Raw genomic sequence first — 12185 nt, 5'->3', positions numbered from 1 at the left:
TATTTAGCCTAAATTTTTTATATTGTTAATTCCTCTTTTTAATTTACTTTCAAAGACTTTTTAAAAATAGCTTTTTTAGAAATATAGACACAAAAAGGGTAAAAAGATGTTGGAAGATTACCATCAAAATTTAAAATTTTATAAATAACCAGGGAAAAGTTTTTTAATTTAAGTTTTAAAATTACAGCTATAAAAAAATTAAAAAATTTTTTTTATTCCTCTTTTTTTTTTCGTTTCCCATTAGGGAACCCCAACATAATGGTTTTTGCAGATGTAATACTTGTTCCCGCTTCACGTTTTGGACGTCATATTCCCGGGTCTAAAGGGAACGTTTGGGTTTTTGAAGAGAAGTCGCAGGTCAAGTTCACTGTTTAACTCCTCACACTGATGAATATATAGATAATAAACTGAGACGTGAGAAATTAAACACATTTCTATATAAGCACTCAATAATAATGATAATATTTATGCATAAATTATAATTTAAACACTGTAGCCAAGAAGACCAAACTAGAACTATCGCTGAATGCGATTCATACCCCCACCAATGTCCTTGACAGAAGACAACTTGGAAAGGTGGTTAAGGGAATAACTTAAGTGACACAAATACATAAAAAGAAATTATCTCTGGTGAAAAAAAGACTAATTGTACAGGTAATAGTAAAAAATTTTCTATTATCAAATCATGTTTTCGAAACAGTTACAATAACCTTTTCATTTTCCCAATATACTAACTTTTTATAAGTAAATTTTTTTGACCTTCAAGTGTGGCGCTTGACCTTCAGCTGGCACAAGGGTAAGATGGGTTCTGCACATCGCCCAATTGGAGTGAACATTTGAGTAAAGTTTGAAGAAAATCCTTCTATTAGTATAGAATTTTTATAGAGCGGACACAACATATTGTCTCAGTATTGATTGTATGTAATTTAAATACTTAAAAAGGGGCATAACTTTTGTCCAAAATCCTAAATACAGATTTTATGAAACTTGACCTGCATATCGTAATTGTTGACACCTCATATATCTTTTTAAGATTTTAAGGAATACCTTATGCTAGTTTCCCAAATATTCAAGACAATGTTTTAGTTAAGATAATTTCCAGTCAATTTTTGACCTTCAAGGTCTGACTTTACCTTTAGCTCGCACAAAGGTGACATGGATTCTTGCAATAACTTGTAGTTTAGGCTGAACATTTGGGAAAGTTTTGAAAGAAAATTTTTCCATTTGTATAGGATTTATAGAGCGGACACAACATATATGTCCTATAATGTGATTGTATCTTAAATTTGAAAGTATTTAAAAAAGGGGCATAACTTTTGTTAAAATGCAATTACCAGAGTTATGAAACTTAGACCAGCATATCTTAATTGTGAACTTTATTATTATTTTAAGTTTCAAGCAAATACCTATTCCTAGATTCAGGAATATTCAGATATATGTTAAAATTAAAGAACATTTTCTAAGTCAAATTTTTGACCTTCAAGTGTGACCTTGCGTAAAGCCCGGCAAAAGAGTAAAATGGTTCTTGCACATAACCCTTAGTTGAGGTGAACATTTTAGCCAAGTTTGAAGAAAATCTTTTTAATAAGTGTAGGACTTACAGAGCGGACACGACATACTGTGATGAATATTTGATTGTTTGATATTTGACCTTCAATTGTGACCTTGACCTTGAGCTGAGACATGGCAACAATGGGTTCTGCACATCCCATTGTTGAAGTGAACATTTGAGCCAAGTTGGAAGAAAATCTTTCAATTAGTGTAGGACTTGCAGAGCGGACACGACATATTGTCGTTAATATTTGATTGTTTGATATTTGACCTTCAATTGTGACCTTGACCTTAAAATGACACGTGGGCAAACATGAGTTCTGCAAAACCCAATTTTCCCCTTGTTGAGGTGAACATTTTAGCCAAGTTTGAAGAAAATCTTTCAATTATTGTAGGACCTAACAGAGCGGACACGACATACTGTCTAATATTAAATGATTGTGTTGATATTTGACCTTCAATTGTGACCTTGACCTTGAGCTGACACATGGGCAACATGGGTTCTGCACATCCCCTTGCTGAGGTGAACATTTGAGCCAAGTTTGAAGAAAATCCTTCAAGTGGTATAGGAGTTATAGAGCGGACACGAAAATGGAGACGGACGGACCGACCAACCGACCGACTGACCGACCGACCGACGCGACAAAGCGAATCCATTATAGCCCCCCCCCACTTTTGTGGTGGGGGTATAACAAATTATCTTTTCAATTATGCTCATCGAGTAAACACATATGACATGTAAACCATGATAATAATTAAACTATGATATAATGATCAATGAGTTATACATTTTTTTTTTAATAGGGAGAAGCAGTAGCTTAATATATGAGTTTTCATATTTTCTATAGTAAATCTTTAAATCTGTAATATATCAATTAGAGTCTACCTTGGCAACAACAACACTGCTAGCTCTTTCAGATGCTTGTTCTTCCAGTCCTCCAGGTGATTCCGGAATTCATAAAGTATTCTGAAGATAAAAGTTTTAAAAGTTTTATATTTTTTTTTTTATCTTTTTTTTTTTCATTTATTTATTTTTTTTTTTTTGTTGGGGGCGGTAGGGGGTTGGGTAAAAGACATATCAATATTGATTATGTCATGTTATGAAACCCTTTCCCCCTTTTTCAGGCATGAGTAGAACAACTAACATTCCATAGGGTAGCTGGATAGCTTCCTAAAATTATAAGCAGGATTTTTAACCCACATTATTTTATAAAAGCACTGCTAACTATATTTTTTGATAAAATATTCCAAATATTTATAATACAAATGAAACAGAAAAAATCCAAAGTAAAAAGACTTCACTTTCTAACATCAATAAGGATAGACTCGGAGATCAATATATTTTTATTGTAGTCTGGTCTGTTTCCGCTCACCAGATACATTTTAGACCTCTGTAGGAAGGCGCTGGTTCCCTCATCATCGGTTTTTTGTCTGTTTAGCTGGAGATTTTCAGGAGTATACCATGTTCTCCGGCTACAGTCAGCACATAGAAAGTCGTACCTTTACTGGTCTGAAAACTCATTAGCTGATGGAAGTCAGTCGCCTGAAATTTTAAAGTTTAAAAATAAAATAGTTTTCGTGATTGATGAGTAGTGAACAGTGCAGACAGAAGCCAGACTTTAACTGTTTTCGTGGAAACCCTGCAGGACCATGTAAATTACCATTTTAAACAGTTACCCCCAATCCAAATGTTCCCATCATATGTGTCACATTTGAATACAAAGGGACAGTCTGTGTTAACAAACCAAATTTTTAAATTTTCCCGTCTGATTGTTGCCACTCAATTTTATTATTTTAATTTCAGAATTCATAAAATTTTTTAACTAAAAAACAAAAAGTTTCATATTTAAAGAATTTGAAAAGTTTGTGATACAAAAAAATTTAATGTAACGGGAAGAAAATTTCACATAAAAATTTAATAAAAAAGTAATTTCCCCTTTAAAACTTTTCCTAATTTCAATTCATATTCAAAATATTACATGATCCCCATAGGAATTTTGTAAAAAAGTATAAATTCAAATGTGTAGTGCAAAAGAAAATCGATAAGTTTAAATTTCTGATAAACTCTGATTTTTTAAAATACTCTTTTACTTTCTTTTAAATAAAGACGTACAAATATTGAAAAACCCTTTAAATAAAAAACTTTTTCTTGAAAACCCAACCCAATTTTTATTTGTGTGTTTTTTTTTTTTTTTTTTAATATAAAATAACACAATTTTTTTAAAAAAAAAAAAAATTAAATTTCCCCTGTGATTGAAATTGGAACCCTAAAATAATAGCTGCTTTTAAAAAAAACAACAACAACAAATAAAAAAACATACTAATTTTTATGCAGGTCTTTCAATGCGCCTTAAATACTAAAAATTTCTTGTAAAATTTAAAACCAAATTTTTCCCGGTTTAGTCTTACTGCAGATTTAAAAAAAAAACCCTCTAAATAACACAATTTTTAAATTTTAATTTTGGTTCATTTTTCTTAAGTTTCAAAACCGAAAATCCCAGGGATTCCCATGAATAGACCTTTTTCATTTTTGTGAAAAAAACCATTTAAGGCCAAAGAAATTTTATCATTTTACCTTTTGGTCAGAAAAAATTATCAGGATTTAAAAATTTATAAAAAACCCAGAGTTGCCCTTCTCCTAAAAATTTAATTTAAACTGGGAAAAAAAAAATTTCAGAATTTTTTTTTTTCTATTTTTTAATTTCAAAAAACCATGTTTGTTTAAAAAAATCAAAAATCTTAGTATGTTTAAAACCTACTTTCGCCCCTTACAGCTACCCTTTTTTTGAAGACATAAAATTTTTGTTCTTTAAAAAAAAGTTCTATCATTCTTTAAGGAAACCCAAAAAAAAATTAATGTTCCATGAAACTTTAAACCGTTTAATAAAAAAATTATAAAAAAAAAGGGGTTTTGAAAAAAATTATTGTTCATTAAAATATTTTGTTTCTATTGGTACTCGAAATTTCCCCTTTTTTGGGTTTTTTTTCCCCAAATTCTAAAAAGTTGTTATAATTTCAAAACTTTAAAAAAAATGATTTTCATAATGATAAAGAAATTTGCACCAAACGAAAATACCAAAAAACAAAATTCATTCTATTTTTCCCAAAAAATTATGCAAATTAATAATAAAGTTTTGAAACGCCCCACAGTTTGGGGCATTTTTAAAACTTGTAACCTTTTTTTAAAAAGGGATTTTTCAAAAAACCTTTATAAGGTATTTTTTTTTTGGCCTTAAAACAGGTATTTCTTTATTATCCTGACGACGGGTTTTTTGCTTGGGGCGTTTCAATTTTAAAAACAGGTTTTATAAATTAGGAAAACCCTTACTGTGTTGTATTTAAAACCCAGTGTATTTGTTTTTAAATCGTACTACTGGTGGGAAAAAGTTCAAATTTTATTGATTTACGAAAACCCAAAATTTTTGGAAATTTATTTTAAATGTAAGTTTTGAAAAAGGGGAATTTTAAAAATTTTAAATTCTAGGTTTATTTTGTTTGGGAAAATTTGTAGAAAATTTATTTCTTTGGTTTAAATTTAAAAGGGTTTAAAAAATTTTTTTCCCACGAGGCAACTCAAGGTATGGACTAATATTGAAAACGAAGTTAATTTAAAAGGGAAAAAATTGTCTTAATACCTGGTAATAAACGGGAATTTTAAAAAATTTTTAGTGAAAAGGTGGGGGAAAAAATTTTAATTATTTTTAAATATACCCCCAAAACATTTCAAAAACCTTTTAAATTGATTGTTCGAAAAATGGGTATCTTTTTAGAAAAAAAAGTACGGGAAAATTCAAAAATTTGAATTACTTTTCTTTTCTTTAAATAAAAAAAAACTTTTTGACTTTTGGAAAATTTTGTTTTAAAAATTTTTAACCAGATGAATGCACCAAAGCACTTAATTTATTTTGATTATTTTTTTTAAAATTATCCCGAAAAAAACTTCAGAATATAACTACAAATGTAGGTCCAAAATACAGGGATTTGTACATTCCTTTAAATTTGGCCATTTCAGGGCAGTAAGCTATCTATTATGGGAAACCAACTAAAACTTTAATTGCGTTGTCTAAAATACATACAATTATTTTGGACTTTGGTTTATGTCATTTCAATACCTGAATTACAATGTTTATGTGACAATCGATTTAGAACAAATCAAATACCTTACTTCCTTTTAAACTTGAAATAAGCTTGTTATTTCAACACAATATAGGACAGTTAAAATAGATAAAGATTAATCTTTCTTATCAGCTTTAACTTAGTTCATTGTTTGGAATTTAAGATTTTAACAATTGAAAAAAATACTAATATTACTTTCCTCACTGAAATTTTTCAATTTTGAAAAAATTATCACAATTATTTACCTTAAATCGCAAAATCTACAAATTAATTTACCATCTTAAAAATTTTAAAATTTAATAAGAAGTATGTCAGAAAAATAACCAGATGCTTCTTCGATTTATTGCAGATGAAATATTTCATCATCAAATTCTTTCCCCTTTGGCTACAAAAAAACATTATGCATTATTCTAGAAATGGCGAATCAGAAGTTTAGTCTTTTAAAAAGAGAAGTCTGAAAACTTTTAGAACCAATCAGATTGCAGCCTTTTAACGTTAAAATCTCAAATAATTTTAAGCCAATCAATATTGCCAATAAACTTTTATTGTCAAGATTCTAAAACTTCTTGATTAAACCATTTTGAATTGTGGTTTTTAAGGCCAATTCATTAAAAACTTTTTAAGCCAATTTTAAATTTTTAAGACAACATTTTGAGCCAATTATTGTTGTTGTTTTTTTTTTGACAAATAAAATGTATTGAGGTCATTTATGCAGAAGATTTAGAAAAACAAAACATTATGACAGAAAAAGCTATCAATCAATTATTGTATTGAGCGGTCATATAATAGAGTGGCCACTCCAGGTTAACATCTCCCATTCTATTCCTGTATAAAGACATTTATGGTGGTCAAATAGAATTAATGGATGACAAGTGATTTGTTTATATTATAAATAACAATCAATATAATACTGATATGATAACAGTATACAAATCAATAACATAATATCTACATTTATTTTGACAAGTTTTTGGAAAATTTGTATATATAATTATATTTTCATTCTGTCTTAAGAAAGAGTCATACATGTATACATCAGACTGTACTGCAAGATTTTGAAGCACTATAATGACTGCAGACATTAAGATGTATGCTTAAATTTCCATCATTATGCAGCAACTTGCCAACTTGACCGTCAGAAATGTTGTTAACACAGATATTGATGGCTCAAACCCTAGTCTGGCTTTTGGTTAATGGCATTTCTATGTGCACACAGTGCTATCTCAATGAAAATACTTTAAAGATCCTGTAACACATTTTTTTCATGGTTTTATTTCATAAATATGATGCTCAAATTAAGATTTGTCAATCTTGTAAGTTCAAATAAGCATTATCTATAAAGATATTACCCAATTTAACATTTCGCGTAAATAAAGGGAGGTAATTAGAAAGTTATTTTCTATAAATTATAAGTCAAATTTTCCAATAAGAAATGAATGCATGTAATTTATTGATTAAAATATGATGTGCACCAAATATTTGCAGTACCACAATTTTTACATATTCTTGGATGTTTGTGAAAATTGTTTATTTTGCATTAATCTATATACATATATATTATTTTGCAAATGTGGTAATACCACAACAGTAACAAACAAAACATACAGGATCTTCTAATGTGCGGGGAAATTTTGGTAACTTTAAAAATATTATAAAAGTAAGGTCTAGCCAGTCAATTTTTGCAATATGTGAAATAAATAACAGGTACACTCTGTCTTTATTATCTTTGTATAATATAACTAAAAACTATTGAAAGTCATGTGTTTACAAAAATACATACTGAGGCTTTATTCAAATATCAACCTTTGTTTTGACTACGGTAAAGGTTCTTTAAATTCGTGACTTTTATAAAAACGGGGTACATAGTGTTACCCCAAGTTCGAATTCTTTCATGCGTTAAATATATAAATCATTACACTATGGCCACGTCTACCCAGTGTATTACGATCTAAAAATTTACATACATGGCTTTTTATAGTATATAATACCTAGGTGATAAAATTTGAGATCGGTGTTTTTGAGAAAGTGTGTGTTAATATTTTCAAATTTTGTGATATGAGAAGCTCTTCCTTGTCGTTAAGCTGTCATGTGACGTTTATGTGACGTTTTTACAGAATTGATTTAGACGTTATATCTAACCACAATTATCCTAATCTAGTCATTCAATTGTGAATTAACATATAATACTATACAGTTTAACTGTTCAATCACTGTGGAAACTCAATTCAAAATCAATTTCAATATGGAATGTGATTGAGAAAAATTAATATTTTGTAATTTAAAATGCCAAAAAGTGAAAGAAAAAAAAAATCAAATTTTTCCAAATATTAAAACTTAAAAGTCTCAAATGATTTTTGGCAATAGTTGACATTCAGGCAGGTCTGTCAAACCACCACCCCTTCCCCAAATTTTCTAATATCTATAAATAAGAATATGTTTAATTAAGCAAAAGTATTTGATGTCTTATTTAACTGATATTTTATAATAAATGGTAAATTTATCATCCTTATAATCTGTTATGTTAATACTACAAACTGAATTTACATAATTGTTTTGACACGCCCTGTGGTTACAAAATTTATACATCTTTTTCTCCCATTATTTATTTAACACTGTCAGAATAAAGATATTTCATATTAAACATAATACTTATTAAACTTTTACGTAAAACAGCACGTCCTTTAAGACTGACACCCTAGACAAACATTGCATGAAAAGATCTAAATATTAAATAAATTTTTAAGATATCTGCCCCACGTTACTTTTGCAAGGTTCTTGGGTTTAATTAATCGCTACGCAAACATAAAATGTGACGAATTTATAGATAAATTTGTTATTTGGGCAAAATCAGACGAAGCTTCGTATCAGAAGCTTCATATCAGACGAAGCTTCGTATATATTATGTCCATGTATATTCTTCATCTTGTGTAAAGTATAACCATAAATTTACATCAAATTTATAACAAAAATGATAATGACACTCCCTTTTAAAACTATCAAAAGCTGGAAAAAATGGAACAAATCCGGTACAAAAAAAGATTGTATATTGATTCTTCCTTTTCTTTCTTTTACAGATAAAAGAGATCATTAATGCCTTCAAGTAATTACTTATTCATGAACAAATCTGTTGGCTAGGAAGTTATGAACACCATTATTAACAGAAAATTTGTAACCATTCACCCGATCTTAAATTAACATAAAGAAAATTAGTACCCGTGCATTCATCCCTTAGGGTGTTGTTATAACACGTCATTACAATAATTTGGGGTACATCGTTTCACCGACATTTTACTATTGTATTATGATAGTGCTACATTGACTATCTTGATACTACTTTAACACTTTCCTCAAGTAAATGACTTGATCAGTTTGGTATGTTATCTATACAATCAGTAAGAAAATGACAACCTTTGATTATATACACTTATAACTATTTGAATATTTTTTTTACCTAGACATTCTTAAAATAGAACTATCTTCTATATATATATATTTGTACTTCATATTAAAAAAAAAATGTATAATTCACCAAATTTAAATGCTACTCCATAGTTTTCTCTCTTTTTTAGATCTACATCATATTTAATTTAATTGTCTTGGAAAGTATTTTTACATAAATATCAATCAAAGTATGGAGAATTAATATTTCAGGAAATTCTAGAAACAGCTGATGCAGGGAACGAAAAAGACTGTTAAATAATACACGTGCTGATCAAACATCCTAAAGCAATTATATGGAGCTACTTTGGACATGATTGTGTTATGAGACAGTATAAACACTGATGAGATAGTTTAAACACGTGTTACGATATTATAGTTTAAACTTGTGTTGCCATGTAGTTTAAACACTTGTTGTGGGAAATTTTAAACACAGATACAGTTAAACACAGGTTGTGTAACAGTTAAAACAGATGTTATGTAACAGTTAAAACACTATCATATTCTGATACAGTTTAAACACATGTTGACATAATTTTGACTTGCGAGATAGTCTAAACACCTATTGTAATACAGTTTCAACACATGGTGTTAAGGATTAAGGACAAGTGATATAAACATTATGGCCGTAGCAAAGCAGTCTCCATTTGAGAGTGTTACTATTAACCTTGAACACGACATTGATGAACAATATCAGTACCAACCGGGCGAGATCATTCGAGGAAAAATTGGTAAATATTTTACACTTACAATAATTACTTATTCATGGAATAATTGGAAAATGTTTTACACTTACAATAATTACTTATTCATGGAATAATTGGAAAATGTTTTACACTTACAATAATTAGTTATTCATGGAAAAATTGGTAAATGTTTTGCACTTAAACATTATAAATTCAATTAACCCAAAAACATTAATATATAGGGTGGTAAAAATTTAAAAATAACACAGACAAAATGACTTCATTATATAGAAACAATATTTTTTTTAGCTTATAAATTATCAACAAATTAATATTTAATATGTAATTTGTAACTGAATTTCCTGAATTTTTGTACAGGACTTGTTTTGCTTTGAATTTAAAACACTCAGTCTTTTAGAAGTTTTAGAAATTTTATCATCAAAATTTTTACATTAAACAGCCAACATTTATCAATACTTTAGGTTGATCAGATGACATAATTATATGCTATCCAGGATGATTCTTATGAAAACAGTTTTGTTTTTATTTCAGTCATCCATTTACACAGGAGTACACTGGTAGAGTCTGTGTACCTGACAATAACAGGTGAGGGTATATGTGCCTGGGAAGAGGAATATGTAGGAGCATTGGAATCTAAAGAAATCTACATTGATGCCTCACAGGTAATACAGTCTGATTGTTACCAGCCAATCATATTATAGATAACAAAGATCATTTTCAATTTAAATCATCCAATCAAAGTACGTGTATGAAATGTATGAATTTGTGAGTATTGAAATTTCATGTTATGTTTTTGGAGGGAACAATTTACATCTTCAATTGTAAAGATCAATGGTAAACTTTTTTTCCTTAAATGATTACATTATAAAGCATTGTATTGTATCTTGCAGGCAATATTTGATGCTGAAGGTCTAGCCAGATATTTGGAAAAGGGATTCCATCAGTTTCCATTTGAATACAGACTACCAGACAATGTACCGTCATCTTTCATTGGGAAATTTGGCAGCGTAACATACATTCTAAAAGCTATCGTCCAAGGTGAGCGGCAAGGTGACACCACTATAGCTACGGAACCTTTTCTTGTTATGCGTAAATACTTATTACCAGATGAATTATCAGAGCCTTTAAAAACAAAACTAGCAAAAACTTATTTTTCAATGTGTTCATGGGGTAAAGTGAATGCTGATATTCATTTAAACAGGACAGGATTTGTTCCTGGTGAAGATATTTGTTTACAAGCGGAAGTACAAAACCATAGTCCATTACGAATCACAGCTATACAGGCAGGACTATTGATGGAAAGCACATATCGTGCTCAGAAAAATATCATTGCTTACAAGCAAATAGTGAATAAGCGAAGAGATGACTATGAGCTTATTGATGGAGACGGGAGACGCTGGCAAAATGTGAGAATAGGTATACCAGCATATGTTCCCGAATCATTTCTTGAAGGGTGTGATATAATTGACCTTTCATATAAATTTCAATTTAGAATCGAATTATCCAGCGGGAAAGAATTGAAAACGGAAATTCCAATAACTGTAGGTGCTAATCCAAGAGGTTTGGAACTGCCTGGTCCAGAAAGAAAAGATGATGTTAATATACACTGGACTATGGGCCCAAGAGACTTAGCGAAGCAGCAAATGGAAGAGCAACGAGAAATGAGTGCATGGACTATTGCATCGCCAGAATTCCGTGATCGAGAACAAGTGATGAATCCGTTATTCCGAAATGAAAGTGAAAAATTAAGTAACGGTGATAGACCGCATGTAGGAAATGCCCACAATGAGGACAGTTATGATGAAATTGCTCCGGACTATCCTGGGAGCAAAGAAGATACTAGGTTATAATGTTTTGATATAAGTTAGTGTGTAAATCAGATTGATAACTCATCATAAATATAAAACAAACAATTATATTTAAAGGTGCTTTGACAAAAAGAAAGGTGAAATTTTCAAGGTTTAGCCAGTGATACTGTAAAAACTGCTTGCAAAATATTACATAAATAAACAGATTTATGATATTCATATGATAATTTATAACAAGATATGTTTGTAAAACATGTATGCCCCCTATCAGCAGCCAATTATTCATGTGATAAGGTAATTATGCATGACTTCTGACCCAGTGATCAAACAATTAATAAGGGTTATCAAGTATCTACTGGTCATGACCTTGACCTTTGACCCCTTGACCCAAAACTCAATAGGGGTCATCTGCTGGTCAAGACCAATCATCATACAAAGTTTGAAGTTCCTAGGCCTAAGCGTTATTAGTTAATTGATCAGAAACAGTTTTTACTTACAAGGTCAATGTGACCTTGACCTTTGACCCCTTGACCCCAAAATCAATAGGGGTCATTTGCTGGTCATG

The 12185-nt window shown here is 29.8% G+C and overlaps 1 protein-coding gene across 1 annotated transcript; it reads left to right on the top strand.

Annotated features, from left to right (window-relative positions):
• Window positions 1-9316: 9316 nt before the first annotated feature.
• Window positions 9317-11853, top strand: LOC132729472 (arrestin domain-containing protein 17-like). Its single transcript, XM_060715244.1, has 3 exons — window positions 9317-9836; window positions 10344-10474; window positions 10703-11853. The coding sequence occupies exons 1-3, from the start codon at window positions 9728-9730 to the stop codon at window positions 11660-11662; spliced, it is 1200 nt and encodes a 399-aa protein (XP_060571227.1). The 5' UTR covers window positions 9317-9727; the 3' UTR covers window positions 11663-11853.
• Window positions 11854-12185: the final 332 nt, after the last annotated feature.

The sequence above is a fragment of the Ruditapes philippinarum genome, unplaced genomic scaffold (genome assembly GCF_026571515.1).
Source record: "Ruditapes philippinarum isolate M1 unplaced genomic scaffold, ASM2657151v2 ctg926_1_1_1_1, whole genome shotgun sequence".
In the NCBI taxonomy this organism is placed as follows: Eukaryota; Metazoa; Mollusca; class Bivalvia; order Venerida; family Veneridae; genus Ruditapes; species Ruditapes philippinarum.
Note: the sequence above shows the minus strand (reverse complement) of the source record. Positions and strands in the feature narration are given on the sequence as shown.

What these genes read in the sequence shown, in the direction of transcription:
- LOC132729472 (XM_060715244.1), top strand. Translation starts at nt 9,728, where the DNA reads ATGGCCGTAGCAAAGCAGTCTCCATTTGAGAGTGTTACTATTAACCTT. An exon ending in GATCATTCGAGGAAAAATTG is followed by an intron (nt 9,837 to 10,343) that starts GTAAATATTTTA and finishes TTTTTATTTCAG; the next exon opens with TCATCCATTTACACAGGAGT. An exon ending in TCTACATTGATGCCTCACAG is followed by an intron (nt 10,475 to 10,702) that starts GTAATACAGTCT and finishes TGTATCTTGCAG; the next exon opens with GCAATATTTGATGCTGAAGG.